We start from the raw sequence: 21,262 nt of genomic DNA, 5'->3' as shown, positions 1-21,262 counted from the left end.
AAACCAGAGTTTACGTTCAGTGTGGTGGTCATACGGTTCCCAGCCACTCCACAGCGTCAGCTCCCGCCCGACTGTCCGCGTGAAGCTCGGCGAATCTAAGGTGGACCGAGCGGAACCGGTTCAGTAAAGTAAGTATCTAGCTACATAAAAAAATACTCGCTATTAGTTTCAACAGGTTATTAGCTGCGTATAATTGACATATTCTGTATCTCTGCCGTAGTCTTCTCTTTTGTTGTTGTTTCCTGAGTCGGGCTGTGATTGCCCGGCGCTTTCCTTCCTGTCTTGGGTTCGGCTCTCGGACATGTCTGTGTTTACTACATGGGTCAGGAGTGGACTCCAGGAGAAAATAGTGGAAATGGAGTAGTAGCCGTGTTTTGGTTACCGTTAATCATACCGTTCGATCTCAATGCGTTTACCAAAATGTCATGTTTTTAATCCTCGAGGCGCTGCCCCCCTTGCCCCGTCGCTTTCTCTTTCTCTCCTCCCTCTCGTTTGTTAGGCCGTTTGTTTCTGGACTAAAAGCAACAAAAAATGAGAGAACACCTGGGCTGGCATAAAGACAGACACGTTTGTGTAGAAACTATTGTACTATGTGTATCTGTGTGTACACACGTAGAGCCGCTACTCTCCCTTTCCCTACGGGAAACAATGCGCCCAGTGTCTCTCTGCAGCGCAGCTGGACACAGCTGTGTGTTCAGAATAGCAGCAACTATGCCCGAACAGGCTAGACCTCGGTCGCCCGCTCTGCTGTCACTTGGTTCGTTCTTAATTCACACACATGACTTGAATCGAGATCTTACGGTTCCTCTGAGAGACTGAAAGTTGACTCAATAGGGTGGATTGGGGGTTATTGTTCATGTCCACTTCTGTCTGTGGCTACATGACAGTGGCTATCATATCTCGTCCTCGAGACAGCGACAGCTCAATATTATCTGGCCACTGATTTGCTTGTATTGGGCAACGTAGGATAGCCTTTCAGTGTTTACGTTACATCAACATCTCCTAAGAATAGAGTCTTCTGTTTAACATTAACATAACAGTAGTCTGTGCACCTGTCAATGGCCAGATTCAATCCCCTGCTGCTAGTCCACTGCAATAGCTGGATCAATACACATGCATAAATATGGGTGTAATTGCTAAGCCACTATATCTGGCTAGTTGAACTCTTATACATTGGGTAATATACTCCTTGAACTCTGTTGTGGTTGGATGATCAGCCTGCCCTCTTCCCTCCTCCTCTATTCTACATTTCTGTCTGGCTATATCTGTCTGCCTCTCACCCCCTCTCTATCCTCCATAAATGCGATGTGTATTATTTGCAGCTCGCTTATGGCTTTAGATCCGGCGGTGAATTAAGACAGAGCACAGCTCGCTCTGAAGTTAGCGTCTTCCAGGCACCGTGTGAAAGAGGGATCAATCTATTATTAGCCGTCCAGTCCTTGCTCATCTGCCCATCTCTCTGCCGCTCAATCTCTCCATTTGTACTCTCTCACTCCATGTTCTCACTGTCTCTGGCTCTCAGGTTGTGATTTTGGCCTGTATTTGGCCGAGGGGGGAGTTGCAACCCTAATTAAGATTGATATGATGCAATGTCAACGTGACATCACTCTGAGGAGGAGGCTGGGTTTCCATAGTTACTGGGAGGCCTGTGTGTGTGTGATGGTGGGGGGACTGTGTTATTATTGGGGTTGTGTTTGTGTCCTGACTGCGTGTGTGTTAGTACCTTTGCACATGCTGAGTGTGGTGGTCTGTCCCTGCACATTGGCATTGCTGAGTGGCATTAGGTGTCAGGTGCAGTGTATAAAGCACAAGGCCAGCACAACCTGATCCCTCTAGGTACTGACTCACAAAGCTCACACATTGCAGGCTGCGTGATTCACATTGCTGTGTGTGTTTCTCTCCCCAAATCTAAGTCAGTGTGTACATAGTGGTGCATATGGACAGACCAGGGTATGTTACTTTGTTTTGGACAGAGGGACTTGGCACATTGATTGCTGCTGAAGCAGGAGACCAGCAGTGCAGAGAGTGGTGCTAGAGAGGCGTTGCATTGGGTGCCCAGAACAGCAGATGGGTGTTGCTCTGTTGAAGGCCAGATAACCTGGACCACACTCAAAGATATGGATCTCAGAGTACAACCAGATAAGAGAACACAGAACACAGCATTGTACAGTGAGAGGTGGAAAAAGTCTGTACTCGTTTGCAGTGCAAGGCAGTGAAAAGATCTTCTTGCCGAATGAATTATGACCTGGAATTTGCTCGTTTTCACTCATGTTCCAACTCTGTTCCATTATTCAGGGTTTCTACTCTGCAAATTAGGTCCAATACAATACAAACCAACCCTGGTCAGTCACACACAGGAAAGTGCTTCACCAATTCTCTTACAGCAGAGACGCAATTAGATCCTGATTTTAAAATATATTTGGTGCAGTGTGGTGCAGTTAATGATTGCTAATGAATATTCATGGTAATTCTGTATTTGTCCGCTAAGCAGAGAGGGCGAGATGGGGGAACAACAGGCGTGGTTGACCTGAGCTCTGCTGTTTGTTGAGCTGGGAGGGCATGTCTGAGAGGGAGCAGGGAGTAGGTCTAGAGAAGGTGATAACATGGTGAATGAGTAAAGAAAGACACACAGAGATACTACTGTACCAGGACACTGATACAGTCTGACACACAGGCCAGGCCACTGTGATACGGCAATGAATAGGGTCAGGAGTGTTACCCTGACCATGTGACATGAGGAGGGGAAAACCCTGGGTCCCTACTATAAAACTCCTGGCCATAATCCTAAACACTGCCCTGTGTGAACATCTGTAGAATAGTTGAGGCTGAAGCAACTACCAATGCTGTATGGTTTTCTCTGTCATTGTGGTTCTCCTAGTTTTCCCTTTTATGAACCTCTGTCTTAGGAAAATGTCCAAAGTCGTATTTCGTATGGCTCCCTGGGGCTGTGGCTGAACACTAGGTTAAATTAATCTAAACTTTAAAGGGATACTTGGGGATTTTGGCAATGAGGCCCTTTATCTACTTCCCCAGAGTCCGTTGAAATCATGGATACCATTTTTATGTCGCTTGAGTCAATTATGAAGGAAGTTAGAGGTAGTTTTGTGAGCCAATGCTAACTAGAGTTAGCGCAATGACTGGAAGTCTATGGGTATCTGCTAACAATGGTCTCCATGAGTTCTTCTGACTCTGGGGAAGTAGATAAAGGGCATCATTGCCAAAATTCCGAAGTATCCATTTAACTCAACATTCGGGTTCAATTACTCTTCTGATTAATTAAAGTAACAGTGGCCCTCTGAGCTCTACCCATTCACACTTCCCTCTCTGGCTCTTTCCTTCTCTCTCTCATTCCTTCTCTCTCCCCCTCTGTCTTGCCCTAAGCCACAGAGGAGAGACCGAACAGGAAATCTAGTGAGCCATGCAGACATCTAATTTCCAACTCAGTTGGCTTAATTGGCCTGACAAAAAAACATAGTTCTGTCCTGGTGCCAACGTGTACGTAACAACATGTCTTGAATCTTCTCTCTCGTCTCACTCCCTCCCTGCCTGTCTGTATCTGCCTCACTCTGACTATCTCTATGCCTCAGTGTCTCTCTCTATCTGCCCATCTCATTGTCACATGACAGAGTTCTCCCAAACAGAGGAGCTGTTATTTGTACATCCCCCCCCCCCCCAGCCACTTGTGCCCACTACAACGGAGGGAGAGTGGAAAGAGGTACTCACAGCAGAACACAAGAGACTGGAGACATGCACAAGGAACAGTAACACCACACTCAGAACAGGTCTTCCTTGTCGGAGTGTACAAGGCTCCAAGCGCACGCGTGTGTGTGTGTGTTGGCACGGCTTGCCGGCTTGTCAGGCTGATGTAGTGTTTAAACTGGGACAAGGAAGAGAGAAGAGGTACAGGGGTTGCTGCTGGCTAGTGTAAATATTATGGTGCTTTGGCTGAGTGTCCTGTTATGTCAGAGAGAGACACAATGCAGGGTCTATCAGTCTCAGCCCTTGTCCAATTGCTGGCTCTGTCCCTGTCACTATCATGGCTGACGATGGGTCTCAGAGACCTGGCCTTTGAACCCGACTTCCCTGGAAGGCTCGGCTAGCCCTTCCTCATTCTTCTTTCTCCTTCACTCCCTCCTTCTCTCATTCCCTTTCCAGGATAGGCGGGCCCACAGCCAGTTTTTCAGGCTCTGCGGTGGCTCAGATAGCTTCTGGCACAGCAGTGTGTTTGAGAAGGTTCACACTACTGAGCCTGTGTGTGTCTTAGAACGTAGTGGACACACTACAGAGCTTGTTTACGCATGTGTTTACGCAAGCACACTTGTGCATGTACACATATCCCCTCAGTGTTATCTGAGTTCAACTCCTCAGACCTGCAGGTAGTGTGTGTGTGTGTGTGTGTGTGTGTGTGGTAAAATGCTGAAATGTGGCTTGCAGCCTTTTGCTGATCCTTCAGTAAATAAGTATCTATGATGTAAGCAATCTAATAGTATTTTCTTAGTGTACAGTAGCTGTAGACTTTTGGTATAATATAGGGATAAGCCTAACGGCAGAATATTTAGAGTGGGTTTGCAACTTGCATGTTTGTTTGTTAGTTAGGCATATCTCTGCCCATGCAACTTGGCATAGATTCTACAAGTGTCTGGAACTCTATTGGAGGGATGCAACACCATTCTTCCATTAGAAATATCATCATTTGGTGTATTGTTGATGGAAAACGCTGTCTCAGGCACCACTCCAGTGTTAAGTGTTAAATTGGGTTGAGATCTGGTGACTGAGACACACACCCTTTAAACCCCCTATGCTCCTTTGAGACCACTCCTTCAAAGTCCCTGAGATCTCTTCCAGCCATGCTAGCCAAAATACTTTTTATACATGACCCTAAGCATGATGGGATGTTCATTAACTCAGGAACCACATCTGTGTGGAAGCACCTGCTTTCAATATACTTAGTATCCCTCAATTACTCAAGTGTTTCCTTTATTTTGGCAGTTACCTGTATCTGTGTATTGATATCACCGTGTTTGTGTGAGTGAGTGCTGGATCCGGCTGGTGTCAGGGTCTTAACTGGTAGCGTAAGCTTGTCCCATTGACACACTTCCACATCTGTTCCTAGCTGACAGGCCTGCATTGTACACATGCCATCTGTGCTAACTCAACGCTCTCTGCTTTAACACACAGCCCAAACACCATTAACACTGACCTGGCTAGGATTCTACACAGAAGACTGAGAGATTCCTAACTAGACATCCATTCATGCAACTGGACTTTTCAGAATTATCCCGTATGATTCAGTCAGAAGGAGAGCTAGAAGTTCACTCACTCACTCAAGGATCAGCAACGCTGCAAGCCACTTTTCAGCATTTTACCCCTCACACACACACCGTCTGCACTCTTAAGAGATGTGTCCAGACAGACTCCATGGTCTGAGCCATAATTGAGTTGCTCCAGCTCTGACACGAACAGGCAGTCCACAGTGCCTAAGCAGCCTGGGCTGCAGGGGAAGGCCTCACCGTCAGGCCACAGATAACTCTGTCAGACACCGACCCATCCTCTGTAGTCAGGCAGGATCGGGCTGTTCTGGCCTGATCTGTCTGAGCTCCTGCCAATGACATAGCCATGTGTCTGTGTGCATGCGCGCATAGCCAGCCCCCAGAAGAATCCCTTCACACTCGCTGTACCTTTAAGAAAGACCCGTGTAAGCTCACATCAGGAGATTCATGTTATTTAGCCAAGAAAGCTGTGAAAGACACACATCAAAACTACACACACAAATTTCACAAACCGCTTATACACACATGCAAACAGAACAGACACCACAGTGCACACACGCTCCCACTCAAAATTCAGTCTACACACAGACACACACTCCTCTCTGCACACCTGTTGCTTTGTGCAGTGGAAAGCCAGCTCATAGGGAGGCTGGCTCTGAAGTGGACACTGACCTCCTGTCAACTTCAAACGAGGGGAGGAAAATAGAGGAGGGAGGAGGAGTGTCGGCAGCCTGTTGATGCTCTGGAACATTTCTCTCTACTCATCTATTCTCTGCCCTCTCATTGTTCGCTCTCTATTTTACTCTACCTCTCCTTCAACCTGTTTCTCTCTATTTCTTCCTCTCTCTGTCTCAGCGACAAGGCTCAGGGCCTCTATTATTGGACTGCCAGTGGCTTGATCTGAGGTGTCGGTGGTGTCTGATGCTGCCTTGTTCTGAGGTGTGGGTGGTGTCTGATACTGCCTTGTTCTGAGGTGTGGGTGGTGTCTGATACTGCCTTGTTCTGAGGTGTGGGTGGTGTCTGATACTGCCTTGATCTGAGGTGTGGGTGGTGTTCTGATGCTCCCTTGTTCTGAGGTGTGGGTGGTGTCTGATACTGCCTTGTTCTGAGGTGTGGGTGGTGTCTGATACTGCCTTGTTCTGAGGTGTGGGTGGTGTCTGATGCTGCCTTGTTCTGAGGTGTGGGTGGTGTCTGAACTGCCTTGTTCTGAGGTGTGGGTAGTGTCTGATGCTGCCTTGCTGTGTCTGTTATAATCTATTGCGTGTGTAACACTGACAGTCTGCCAGTCTGCCTGTGACAGTGTTTTCCTTTGTGCCTGTGACAACAATACTGTGTGTGACTGACAGTCTGTGCTTGTGACAGTGTATTGCCTGTGACACTGTGTGCGTGACTGACACTCCTGCTCCACGGTGACAGGCTCAGAGGCTGCGATATTGTTGGTTTGTCCCAGTCGTCACTAAAATACAATGCATGTGTTACCAATATAGTTATCGCTCAATAGCTGCTATGGACTTTAACCATATCTCTCTCTCGCCTCACCTCCCTCTCCCTCTCTTTTTATCTCCAGGTGAGAGTGCCATGAGGAGAGGAGCCAGAGAGTGAGGCGATGGGCTGCACCTCGGCTAAGCAGGTGTCGGCCGTGCCCAGTGATGAGGAAGGCCGGGGCAAGGCCTACAGCAACGGAGACCTCTTCTCCGGTCAGTACACACTATACACACTCCTATATTCTCTATTTTAACCCTGGCTACTTTCAACTGTAAAACATCCTTCCCACCTGAAGGCTATTATTTGGAAATATAGTGACATGCTATAGGATATCCTTCCTGTCTACTCCACACACACTGGCCCGCTGGCTATGTTACCTGTTATACCTCTCCTCTAGTCTCACTCTATTCCCAGTCTCTAGTCTACAAGTACATTATAATTAGCTATACATTTTATTAACCAATGCCAAGTTTCCAAACCGGGCTGCAGAGATTTTAGGGAATATTTGTATCATGTTTCCCCAATCTATTCCTCCTACCCTGTGTGAATACTACTTAGTGCAGTAGCCTCTAGGAGAGCTGAGTGGTTTTGGTGTTGTGTGTCCTCTTAGTACTTCATGTTTTAGAGCTTGGACATAGAGAGAGAGTTGAGAAAGTGTATCTAGTTAACAGCATCAATTATAGCTGCCTGCTGGACAGGCTGGGAGAGAGAGAGGATGAGGGATTAGCGACAGATTTAAGAATTAGGAGCAGCACGCTGGAATAACCACACAGGAAATGGCAGATGACGAGCCACAGGAGGCCTCGTTCTGTTCTCCCTCTGCTGCCTCTCACTCTTCCTCCCTCCGTCTCTCTCTCTTTTTCTTTATCCCTCTCTCACCGGCTGTCAGACCCATGAGTCTGGCCTTATTTGTGCCCCTCCCACTCTCTCTCTCTCGCTCTGTCTCGCCTTCTGACCTTCTCTGACCCCTCCCTTCCTCCCTCCCTGGAGGGGGAGAGGGAATGTCCCTTGAGAGAGGAGGATGACGTGGGTTAAAGATTCAAGTTTTCGCCCTCCTTTTTTCATCTCCTCCTCCCTTTCCCTTCCGAGGCCTCACTTTCTTGCCTTCCTTTCTCTTTCTCTGTATTAGACCATCTCTCCTTCCTTTCCACATCCTTCCCAGCCACTTCACCATCTCTCTCCCTTTCCACATCCTTCCCAGCCACTTCACAATCTCTTCTTCCTTTCCACATCCTTCCCAGCCACTTCACCATCTCTCTCCCTTTCCACATCCTTCCCAGCCACTTCACCATCTCTCCTTCCTTTCCACATCCTTCAGCCAGCCATCTCTCCTTCCTTTTCACCATCTCTCCTTCCTTTCCACATCCTTCCCAGCCACTTCGCCATCTCTCTCCCTTTCCACATCCTTCCCAGCCACTTCGCCATCTCTCCTTCCTTTCCACATCCTTCCCAGCCACTTCACCATCTCTCCTTCCTTTCCACATCCTTCCCAGCCACTTCGCCATCTCTCCTTCCTTTCCACATCCTTCCCAGCCACATCGCCATCTCTCCTTCCTTTCCACATCCTTCCCAGCCACATCGCCATCTCTCCTTCCTTTCCACATCCTTCCCAGCCACATCGCCATCTCTCCTTCCTTTCCACATCCTTCCCAGCCACATCGCCATCTCTCCTTCCTTTCCACATCCTTCCCAGCCACATCGCCATCTCTCCTTCCTTTCCACATCCTTCCCAGCCACATCCTTCGCCATCTCTCCTTCCTTTCCACATCCTTCCCAGCCACATCGCCATCTCTCCTTCCTTTCCACATCCTTCCCAGCCACATCGCCATCTCTCCTTCCTTTCCACATCCTTCCCAGCCACATCGCCATCTCTCCTTCCTTTCCACATCCTTCCCAGCCACATCGCCATCTCTCCTTCCTTTCCACATCCTTCCCAGCCACATCGCCATCTCTCCTTCCTTTCCACATCCTTCCCAGCCACTTCACCATCTCTCCTTCCTTTCCACATCATTCCCAGTCACTTCACCATCTCTCTCCCTTTCACTCCCCATCCCTTTTTCCCCTCCCTCTCATCACAGCATTTGGTCATGGCCTTGTGCCCCTCCCCATCACTCTTCCTCAGTGTGTTATGTGAATGGTTGGTGACAGCTCATCTGCTAGACTGCAGCCTGCCTCCCACTAGAAGATGGTGGTAGACATTAAATGGGTCTGTGCTCTTTCTGCAGCACTAGTGAGCAGGGCATGGAGGGTGCTGGATAGATGATTCTATCAACTGTCTGTTTGATGTTGATGGTCACAGAGAGGGAGGAAGAGAACTGTTGACCTGGATACTGTCTGTGGATTACAACTGACCGCCCAGCCACAGCACGTTGATTCTCTCCGCCGCTCGTTTCTTTTTCTCTCCCACGTCCTTCTGCTCGTCATCCCTTCTTCCCAGTTCAGCTCATTAGGCTCCTATTGATAGAACAGGAGGCTTAGTGTGTCTGGTAAAATGAGCAACACTCATATCAATCACAGTGATCTGATCCAACAGATTGTGTGCCAGTCAAAATGTGTCATTGTTTGAGCGCCTGGTGTGTGTGTGTGTGTGTCGCAGTTAGGAGTGTTGAGGTGACGGCAGTCTCCTGCTTATGCTCCTTTGCTCCCTCGCACAATAACAGGAAAGGCTGAGCTCCCTTACCCAAACACCGGGGGAGAAGACAGAAAATAGCAACACTTTCTGATTGCAGCCTGTTTGAAGTAGTAGCGTGTGTGTCTGCTACAACGGAGTGTGTTACCTTGTTTGTTGTAGCGTGTCAGTTGTTGTCTTGTTGCAGTTTTGCGATTTGATTTGTAGTTGGCCAGACTGTTGTGAGTGGGTGTATTGCTTGTATTGTAGTGTAAATATAGTCGCTACTTCCAACGGAAGTATGAGGCCTCACTACACTGTACTTCAGAACTTATCTAACTGATTTTAGATCTTTAGACTTGAGCTGTAATGTAATATGAGACTAAACTTTCCTGCTATGAAATTAAATGAAGCCCCTTTACTTTCTAAACTGCTACGAAAATAGTGGCATAGTCCTAGTGAGTCGGTGGACTAGGCCGGGCAGGCTGAGGGCAGGGCAGTAATAATGACTTCTGGTCTGACATTAGTATATTGTTATTTCACCAACACAGGCAGGGCGGGGCAGTGGCAATGTAAATGTCATATCTGCTGAGGCCTTTGGAGAGAGTCAGGGCTGGAAGGGAGCCAGGCAGGAGGCTCTGACTGACAGACTGCAGGAAGGGGAGAATGACACAGACTGCCCTGGCCACTCCACTCAGCCTGACCGTGCATGTAGTGCACTCAAATGGACACACACTCATGCTCAAATTGACTCAGACACACACACACACACACTACTTTCAACTGACAGAGAGCAAGGATTTTCACAGAGATATCCTGAAGGTCGACACAGGGTCCCGGATCCTAATGATAAAGATGTCCACATCAGAGATTCCTTTTTCCTGTCTCTAAAATGTCCTTTGCCCCAAAATCATCATGATGAAGCAAGCAGCCATGTCGCCACAGTGGAAATTAGTATCTCTTTTTCACCCCATCATCTGTCAGTCAGTGCCAATGGAGACACACACTCACTGATGCACATCCTCTCCAATATGGCCTAATGTATCCTGGTCTCAGATCTGTATGTGCTTCTGCCAACTGACTGTCATTATTATTGTCATGCCATACAAGCACATACCTGTACAGATCTGGGACCAGGCTATGACAGATCGATCCATTGTATAGATCTTTTTTTGTATCCATGAAATATTGTCATTTTTCTTTTTCCTTTTATAGGCTCATCTTCAGTGTGTTTACGTGCCTTTGATGTCTGCTCAGTGTTAGTCGTTTTTCTCCTCCGTTACCTGTCTCTGTTACTAAGCCACAGTGACTGATGGTTGGCTTAATTCTGTGTGTGTGTGTGTGTGTGTGTGTCGGCGTGTGCAGACAGGCTGCTTTGCTCTGACATGTTTGCATTCCCCAGGCAGGCAGCAGTAGAGAACATCCCTCTCTCTCTATCTCTCCTCCCCCTCTCTGTGCCAGGCCTTGCAAACTATCACAGATTACAAAGGGAAACCCAGCCGCGATCTGCCCAGTGACGCGAGCCTACCAGAAGGCTAAATGCCTTCTATGCTCGCCTCGAGGCAAGCAACACTGAACCATACATGAGAGCACCAGCTGTTCCGGACGACTGTGTGATCACGCTCTCCGTAACCGATGTGAGTAAGACCTTTAAACAGGTTAACATTGTGGTAGGCCTGATCACCGACAACGATGAGACGGCCTATTGGGAGGAGGTCAGAGACCTGGCAGTTGTGATGCCAGGACAACAGCCTCTCCCTCAATGTTAGAAAGACAAAGGAGCTGGTTGTGGAGTACAGGAAACGGAGGGCTGAGCACGCCCCCATTGACGGTGCTGAAGTGGAGTGGGTTGAGTGCTTCAAGTTCCTCGGTGTTCACATCAATAAGGATTTATTATGGTCCAAACACACGAACACAGTCGTGAAGAAGGCACGACAACAACTCTTCACCCTCAGGAGGCTGAAAAGATTTGCTTTGGGATCTCAGATCCTCGAAAGTTTCAACAGCTGCTCTATTGAGAGCTGCATCACCGCTTGGTATGACAACTGCTTGGCATGCGACTGCAAGGCGCTACAGAAGGTAGGGCGGCGTACGACCCAGTACATCAATGGGGCCGAGCTCTCTGCCATCCAGGACCTCTATAACAGGCGGTGTCAGAAAGGCCCTAACAATTGTCAGACTCCAGCCACCCAGGTCATAGACTGTTCTCTCTGCTACCGCACGGCAAGTGGTACCGATGCACCAACTCTGGAACCAACAGGACCCTGATAAGCTTCTACCCCCAAGACTACTAAATAGTTAGTCCGGTTAGTCCATTGACCCTTTTTGCACTAACTTTTTTGGGGTGCAAAAAAGGAGGAAGAGAGTGAGTACGACAGTGAGAGGAAGAGAGTGAGTACGACAGTGAGAGGAAGAGAGTGAGTACGACAGTGAGAGGAAGAGAGTGAGTACGACAGTGAGAGGAAGAGAGTGAGTACGACAGTGAGAGGAAGAGAGTGAGTACGACAGTGAGAGGAAGAGAGTGAGTACGACAGTGAGAGGAAGAGAGTGAGTACGACAGTGAGAGGAAGAGAGTGAGTACGACAGTGAGAGGAAGAGAGTGAGTACGACAGTGAGAGGAAGAGAGTGAGTACGACAGTGAGGAAGAGAGTGAGTACGACAGTGAGAGGAAGAGAGTGAGTACGACAGTGAGAGGAAGAGAGTGAGTACGACAGTGAGAGGAAGAGAGTGAGTACGACAGTGAGAGGAAGAGAGTGAGTACGACAGTGAGAGGAAGAGGAGTGAGTACGACAGTGAGAGGAAGAGGAGTGAGTAGGACAGTGAGAGGAAGAGGAGTAGAACAGTATACTGGCTGCAGATGATACATTTCAGATAGACTGACTGCACATGGCAGGTGCCTTTCCTCCCTCCTACTGTCTCACTATCAGTCTGATATGAGTATTTGAGAGAGAGGGTGAAATACACCGAATGGAGCAGATAAGACAGTGTGCGTTTTATTAGCGGTGTGTGTCAGTGTTGGTGGGTGAGTGCTGCATTGTCAGAAAAACCTAGGCAGCTACTCAGAAAATAAAGATACCTGTTATGTCCACTGTTGGGTGGGGTTCTCTCTCTGTGTGTCTTTTCAGTGCCACTGATCTGCAGGAGTAGTTCTTTATTTGTCTAACTGTACTGTTCTTCTCTCTCCATACAGATGAGTACAAGATGAAAGGAGTGGAGGAGGTGAAGTACATGCGTGGAGAGGAGGACCGGGTGAATGCACGTAACCAGGAGAACCTGGTGAGAGAGGAGACACACACACACACACACACACACGCACGCACGCAAAAAAGTATTTAGTCAGCCACCAATTGTGCAAGTTCTCCCACTTAAAAAGATGAGAGGCCTGTAATTTTCATCATAGGTACACTTCAACTATGACAGACAAAATGAGAAATAAAATCCAGAAAATCACATTGTAGGATTTTTTTATGAATTTATTTGCAAATTATGGTGGAAAATAAGTATTTGGTCACCTACAAACAAGTAAGATTTCTGGCTCCCACAGACAAGAGGCTCCTCTGTCCTCCACTCGTTACCTGTATTAATGGCACCTGTTTGAACTTGTTATCAGTATAAAAGACACCTGTCCACAACCTTAAACAGTCACACTCCAAACTCCACTATGGCCAAGACCAAAGAGCTGTCAAAGGACACCAGAAACAAAATTGTAGACCTGCACCAGGCTGGGAAGACTGAATCTGCAATAGGTAAGCAGCTTGGTTTGAAGAAATCAACTGTGGGAGCAATTATTAGGAAATGGAAAACATACAAGACCACTGATAATCTCCCTCAATCTGGGGCTCCACGCAAGATCTCACCCCGTGGGTTCAAAATGATCACAAGAACGGCGAGCAAAAATCCCAGAACCACACGGGGGGACCTAGATAATGACCTGCAGAGAGCTGGGACCAAAGTAACAAAGCCTACCATCAGTAACACACTACGCTGTCAGGGACTCAAATCCTGCAGTGCCAGACGTGTCCCCCTGCTTAAGCCAGTGCATGTTCAGGCCCGTCTGAAGTTCGCTAGAGAGCATTTGGATGATCCAGAAGAAGATTGGGAGAATGTCATATGGTCAGATGAAACCAAAATAGAACTTTTTGGTAAAGACTCAACTCGTCGTGTTTGGAGGACAAAGAATGCTGAGTTGCATCCAAAGAACACCATACCTTCTGTGAAGCATGGGGCTGGAAACATCATACTTTGGGGCTGTTTTTCTGCAAATGGACCAGGGCGACTGATCCGTGTAAAGGAAAGAATGAATGGGGCCATGTATCGTGAGATTTTGAGTGAAAACCTCCTTCCATCAGCAAGGGCATTGAAGATAAAACGTGGCTGGGTCTTTCAGCATGACAATGATCCCAAACACACCGCCCGGGCAACGAAGGAGTGGCTTCGTAAGAAGCATTTCAAGGTCCTGGAGTGGCCTAGCCAGTCTCCAGATCTCAATCCCATAGAAAATCTTTGGAGGGAGTTGAAAGTCCATGTTGCCCAGCAACAGCCCCAAAACATCACTGCTCTAGAGGAGATCTGCATGGAGGAATGGGCCAAAATACCAGCAACAGTGTGTGGAAACCTTGTGAAGACTTATAGAAAATGTTTGACTTCTGTCATTGCCAACAAAGGGTATAAACTTTTGTTATTGACCAAATACTTATTTTCCACCATAATTTGCAAATTCATTCATTAAAAATCCTACAATGTGATTTTCTGGATTTTTTTTCAAATTTTGTCTGTCATAGTTGAAGTGTACCTATGATGAAAATTACAGGCCTCTCTCATCTTTTTAAGTGGGAGAACTTGCACAATTGGTGGCTGACTAAATACTTTTTTGCCCCACTGTACGTCTTTGACTGTCCATCAACATGCAACAAACAGTTCTCTTTGACAGTCCATCAACACATACAAACAGACAGCTCAATGCACACCTCCACATAACCCCCCCCCCCCCACACACACACACACACAGATGCACACGCTACACAAATGCAAACACACACACAGCCGTGGTGCCTCCCGAGCAGGTAGAGACAGCATGTTGGCGTGTATGGAATGTAAGAGTTTCATAAGGTTGTTTTGACCCCTTCCTTCATGGTCCAATATCTATGATTTAGTCTTTCCTACAAATGCTGTAAAATAACCAGAAAAGTGCACACCCATTTGGATGAGGTAACAATTGAAGGAAAAGAAAGGAATCAAAACTCCAAAGAGAAATGAAAGTCCTACCCTACTGTTGATTGTCATTGCATTCTCTTTATTCCACCATTGTTGTGACTGTGCTGCCGTCGTCATAGTGGCATTAGTTTCCTCATATGCCACAGTTGGCTTAAAACATGCAGCAGAACAAATAACCTCATTTTCAGACGTGACCTTTAAAACATTTTGACAGATTAACAAAAAGTACTCACAGGGAACCGTTTCTCACAGACGCACATTTAATCCTGCAGAGTCAAAGTGCGCACACACACGCACACATTTATGTGTGATGCTACATATCCATGAAATGCCTGTAGTTAGCATGCATGTCTTGTTCCTCCAGAGCACAGCCAGCACCTCTAATGATCCAGCCCAGTGAGGTCTTTCCCCTGGTCAGGCCCCCTGGCCTACCAGTCTCCTAGCTTCCCTGCCAGCATGTACAGGGCCTAACTCTACATGACTCAGTCACAGGCAGCGTCTCTCTTCCCAGCTCCAAGGCACCAGCAGCAGGGGTAGGCAGCCTCTCTATCCCCAGCCTTAGGGCCACAGCTGGGCCAGGCTATTCATCCTTAGGAACCACGCTGGCAGGGGGCAGGTAGCTATTCTCTCCCCAGTCTCTAACCTACTACATGGGTTCTCGAGGCTCTCTCTGTGTAGTCTCAGGGGGGGTAGGAACTGTGAGCTGATTGTGTATGTGTGTGTGTTTTTAGGAGAAAAGCTCTGTACAGTACAGGGGCAAACAGCCGAAAGAAGGCTCTGGAGCCAACGCCAACAGGACAAAGTGAGTCATAATGTGTGTGTGGCAGATTGTGTGTGTAATAACGCTGTATGCGTGCTAGAGGTCGACCGATTATGATTTTTCAACGCCGATACCGATTATTGGGGGACCAAAAAAGCCGATACCGATTTAATTGGCCATTTAAAAAAATATATGTATTTATTTATTTGTAATAATGACAATTACAACAATACTGAATGAACACTTATTTTAACTTAATATAATACATCAATAAAATCAATTTAGCCTCAAGGAAATAATGAAACATGTTCAATTTGGTTTAAATAATGCAAAAACAAAGTGTTGGAGAAGAAAGTAAAAGTGCAATATGTGCTATGTAAGAAAGCTAACGTTTCAGTTCCTTGCTCAGAACATGAGAACATATGAAAGCTGGTGGTTCCTTTTAACATGAGTCTTCAATATTCTCAGGTAAGAAGTTTTAGGTTGTAGTTATTATAGGACTATTTCCCTCTATACCATTTGTATTTCATTAACCTTTGACTATTGGATGTTCTTATAGGCACTTTAATATTGCCAGTGTAACAGTATAGCGTCCGTCCCTCTCCTCGCTCCTCCCTGGGCTCGAACCAGCAACACAACGAGAACAGCCACCATCGAAGCAGCGTTACCCATGCAGAGCAAGGGGAACAACTACTAGAAGGCTCAGAGCGAGTGACTTTTGAAACTCTATTAGCGCGCGCTAACTAGCTAGCCATTTCACTTCGGTTACACCAGCCTCATCTCGGGAGTTGATAGGCTTGAAGTCATAAACAGCACAATGCTTGACGCACAACGAAGAGCTGCTGGCAAAACGCACAAAAGTGCTGTTTGAATGAATGTTTACGCTCCTGCTTCTGCCTACCACCGCTCAGTCAGATACTTAGATAGATGCTTGTTTATTTTTTATTTTTTTATTTCACCTTTATTTAACCAGGTAAGCTAGTTGAGAACAAGTTCTCATTTGCAACTGCGACCTGGCCAAGATAAAGCATAGCAGTTCGACACATACAACAACACAGAGTTACACATGGAATGAATAAAACATAGTCAATAATACAGTAGAAAAAAAGAAAAAACAAAGTCTATATACAGTGAGTGCAAATAAGGTCAAATAAGGGAGTTAAGGCAATAAATAGGCCATGGTGGCGAAGTAATTACAATATGGCAATTAAACACTGGAATGGTAGATGTGCAAAAGATGGATGTGCAAGTAGAGATACTTGGGTGCAAAAGGAGCAAAATAAATAAATACAGTATGGGAATGAGGTAGATAGATGGGCTGTATACAGATGGGCTATAAACAGGTGCTCTGACAGCTGGTTCTTAAAGTTAGTGAGGGAGATGGGAATCTTTAGCTTCAGTGATTTTTGCTGTTCGTTCCAGTCAGTGGCAGCAGAGAACTTGGAAGGAAAGGCGACCAAAGGAGGAATTGACTTACTGACTTACAAAAATACTGATTTCCGATTGTTGTGAAAACTTGAAATCTTCCCTAATTAATCGGCCTTTCCGATTAATCGGGCCAGACCTCTAATGCGTGCACACGTTATCACCTAGTCATCGTGTTACTTAACAATCACTGCACTGCAGTGGTTTTATACAGCATGTATAGATGCTATCAGACAGTGTGATTTATTATCATTGTAGTGTCGCTGGTAGCTGAGTGGTTAGTGTCTCTTGTTTCCAGACGTGTAATGGGGCTCTATTTCCTGTTTGGTGACATTGTGTGTGGACATATTGGGTGCTGTATCAGTATTTAGTTTGTCTTTGGATTATAGACTCTGGGTGAACTCTCTATAAAATGATTATTCAAATTCCTCCACAACCACAAAGGCTCTCGCCGAAGCAGGGGTTTAGAAATGTGTGTGTTTGTGTCTCTTGTGTGGGGAGGTGTTATGGAAAATTCTTGTGGTGTGTTTGTTGCCTCCTGTTTCCTCCCCCTCTAACTTCCTTTTTCTTTCTCTCGCTCTTTCTCATTCTCACTCTCGCTCGTTCTCACTCTCTCCCTTTCCTTCACAGCATCCACACGTCAGAGAGCCAGCAGGAGTTCTTCAGGATGCTGGATGAGAAGATTGAGAAGGTGGGGGGAAGGGGAGGGACTGGGCAGCAGGGCCTGAACATTTAAAGAGACAGTCTCCTGTGGGATTGGGGGCTGCTATAGGCTGGATCTGACTAGCAGGAAATACTTCAACTTGAGCTACTACATCCAGATTGGGCCTTTAAAAGACACTACATTATTCCTATCCACTTCACCCCTTTCTTATCTCTCGTCTCCATCTCTCCTACAGTGATGCTATCTGTCCTCCCTCTTATCATCTCTCTTCTCTTGGTCTCATCTCTCATCTGTGGTGTGTCCACAGGGACAGGACTACTGTTCGGAGGAGGAAGAGGCGGAGGATGGGACATAGCACAAAGGCCCCCGACTCAACCCCCTACAGAGAGCCTCCCAGAGTGTGTATGGGTGCATGTGAGAGAATCTGTGTGTGTTTGTGTGTGTATGTTTGACTGCCTTGTGATTCTGTATGTGTTGGTGTGAGCTTGTATTTTGTGTGTGTGTGTGTGAGAGAGAGAGAGAATGCTATCCTCAAAGACTGTTGCCTCCCTCTTGGCCCTCGTCACATTGGGTCCCTTAGTGGATTGCTGGAGGGAGAGACGGAATGTGGACTCACTACAGCCAGGCCAGTGTTCCTGCTCCCCTGCAGGACTATGGAGAGATACTACCCCACCCCTCTACCCCAACTACCACCCCAGTGAACTGTACAGTGGTCCCTGGTCCAATTCTGTGTATACCACCACTTCATGACTCGTCGTCGGCATCACAGTCTCGGGAGACCATAGATTTCTGGTGCCTGGGTGTTAGGTCATAGCGCAGTGTCTGCTGTGGCTGTGGAGTCCAATCCGTCTGGGAGACACCCTCCTGGTTTCCACCCTCCATGGCTCTGGCTGTTGTGCTTTGCCTGTGAGGAGCAGAGATGTGGATGGAGATAGAGGGGGGGCACTTCCATAACCCCCACCAGCCCTCGTCACAGAACTGAGGCTCGCTGCTAGAGTGAGCCGAGTAGGAGGGAGGGAGGGAGGGAGTGGGAGGGAAAAGAGAGAACCCCTGATATTTTAATAAGAGAAAGAAGAGTGAGTGGGTTCTTTTGGAGCTCTGAACTTCTGCCCTTTGAAGGACCTTTTTCTTTTTAAAATTCTGTTCATCCAGTTAAGTTTTTTAAAATGTAATTAGAATTTTCATGTTTTTTATTTTATATGCCTTCTATCATAATGCATCACCTCCTGCAGGCTACAGCTCTATAGGCCAGAGCTCCTGGGTCTCTACACAACCTGTCCTCTTAAATATACCCTCAACACTACTACACTAGACCCTGGCTTTGTGAGACGAAACGCATACTGTACACACATCTCCATACACTCAACCTCATATTCATAGATGCACTCCTATATTCACACACACACACATAAGTACAGACCAAAGCAGCTGGACACAAACACACGGAGATGCCATTGTATTCCTGTCATTTTGTTAGCCCAGTGTTATGTAAGTGTGTTAGGCTGTGGTGTTGATGGGTTTGGGTGAATGTAGGAACCAGCAGCCGTGGGTTGTTTGGTTCCTGCTGCTGGACTTATTCATGTGCACCTGCAGTGTTCATTACTCTTTCCTCCGCATTGGTCGCTCAGTCGCCGCTTCTCTTCAACTCAGTAGTATTGAAGCTTACTGGCAGAGTGGAGTCACCCTCTGTTGACACACACACACACACACACAGCCTTTCATGGACTGAAAAGTGGGTTGAAAGGAAAAGAGGTATGGTTGCCTGGGAGACACAGCCCTGATCATGCTTATGTCATCATCATTAATGGATCCTTTTTCATTTGATTTTTCAATACTTTTTGTTTTTCTATTAAAATTAGAAACACAGGAGCTGTTCATCTTCTGTGTGTCTCTCTCTGTGTGACTCAGAGGTGGTGTGTTGTGAAGTTTCAGTAAGGAAAGTCCTGTCATGCTTACATCACCGTTGGATTGAAAAGTCGTGATGATTTTCCTCTGGTAATGGTCCCAAAGCCATGTTGCAGTTTCTACAAACGGTGACGGACCACTTCAGGTCAAGACTGATGCTTTGCGCAGTCTGGTGGTAGAATATCAGAACTGCACCTGAGGCGTCATGAATTACAAACAGTCTGGTCCGTGTGAGACAGATGGACATAGTGGATATATGTTAAAGGACATACAGGAGAAAGTTTCACATTATGAAATGCATTCTCACAACTATTGAAAGCTAATATGTTAAACATCTGAGATCTCTTGTTTGCCTTGAGTCATTGGTGTGGTCACAGGGATGGATGTGGACTTCTATTTAGAAACCAGTACATAGTAGTCAGGTTTATAGTGTTGGTTTATAGTGCTACTGTACCTCACAAGGGGCTGGAGCGGAACACACACACACAGTCTCTCTGTCTCACAGGGACACATGAGGTTATAATCAGCAGCTACTGTACAGCAGCACGGGGAGAGAGGAAAAAGTCCCAGTGGGCCTACTTCACACAGCTAGCCAATCTCTCCCACTGAGAGAGAGAGAGAGAAATGGATGTTGCCCGTTAACCTCAGACAGGAATATGGGCAAGACAATGTTCTTTCCACTATGATGTAAGGGCCCAATAAAACCCTCCCTCCCCTTGTGAGTGTGCACTCATTAGGGTACAGCATGTTCTAGCAGTCTAGCTCAAAGAGGTTTAAGGCCCACTTTGCAGTGTGTTGCACACCTCACACATACACACACATAGTTCCTGGAGGTTTATCACCTGGAACTGTGTGTATGACCAATGTGTGTGGATGTGGGACTACTGGTTCTGTGTGTGTGTGTCACAGTGGAAGTGAGTGATAGAGCAGTGCCTGGAGAGGGGAGGTGACCAGTGATGATTGACAGGCTCTAGCTCTGCCCTTATTGGCTGGTCTCTTTCTGGGAGAGACTTAACTCTTTGCCAGCATGGTTTCACTAAGCTATTAATGTTAACTCAATCCAGCAGCTTCTAGCTTTCTGCCTCTCTCTCTCCATCTCTCTCCTATTAGCCAGCTAATACACCCGCCAGGCAGCTCTTAGTACCTGGCTTTAGCTTCACTGCAGTAGCTGCTCCAACTGTCTCCCTATTTCTATATACAGCCTTGAGATGCTGATCCATATGCACTGGATTACTCAGGCAGACAACCTTCAGATCAGAGGAGCCACAGCTATTGATACACTATAATGGATTGAAATACATTCATTGAGCGCCTCCCAAGTGCTTTACATGAGAATTCAGAGAACTCCAGGATGTAGCCATAGCATTCTACTGGGAATAGTGCCTGTCACATACTGCATCTACTTCACATGATAAGGGAGGGAGCAGTAACATCTGGTTGGTTATAGTACATGTAGGCCCAACTGTATGTATCACAGGTTGGTGGCACCTTAAATGGGGAGAACAGGCTCGTGGTATTGACTGGAGCGGAATCAGTGGAATGGTATCAAACATATGGTTTCCATGTGTTTGATGCCGTTGCATTTGCTTCGTTCTGGACGTGAGCCGTTCTCCCCTCAGCAGCCTCCACTGGTATGTAGGCTGTGAGAGGAGAGGAGGCTGTATGTGACAGACTACTTGTGTCTAAGACACTCTCTCCTCTACCTTCTGACCCCATGGAGTGTTTTGTTCCCCCATCTGTGGCTGAAAGCCCTGGAAGAATTAAAGGATGGGACCTCAGACCCCCCCATCCACCCTGACTTCCTCCGTCTCTCCCTCTCTGAGTGTGTTGGCCTCCTTCTGCTGGGCAACCTGCTCCAGAAATGTTTAATAAAACACACTCTTGGAAGCAGCAAACAGAGAGAAGACATATTGTTTCTGTAGCCATATTTT

The 21,262-nt window shown here is 46.9% G+C and overlaps 1 protein-coding gene across 1 annotated transcript; it reads left to right on the top strand.

The window, feature by feature from the left end:
• LOC115144942 (uncharacterized protein C1orf21 homolog) lies at positions 1-19,301 on the top strand. Its single transcript, XM_029686098.2, has 6 exons — positions 1-128; positions 6,838-6,967; positions 12,554-12,639; positions 15,309-15,379; positions 17,393-17,453; positions 17,734-19,301. Exons 2-6 carry the CDS (start codon positions 6,877-6,879, stop codon positions 17,779-17,781), a joined length of 357 nt encoding a protein of 118 aa, XP_029541958.1. The 5' UTR covers positions 1-128; positions 6,838-6,876; the 3' UTR covers positions 17,782-19,301.
• Positions 19,302-21,262: the final 1,961 nt, after the last annotated feature.

Source organism: Oncorhynchus nerka, linkage group LG17, assembly GCF_034236695.1.
Source record: "Oncorhynchus nerka isolate Pitt River linkage group LG17, Oner_Uvic_2.0, whole genome shotgun sequence".
Lineage (NCBI taxonomy): Eukaryota > Metazoa > Chordata > Actinopteri > Salmoniformes > Salmonidae > Oncorhynchus > Oncorhynchus nerka.
This window is presented reverse-complemented; position numbering and strand designations above follow the sequence as displayed.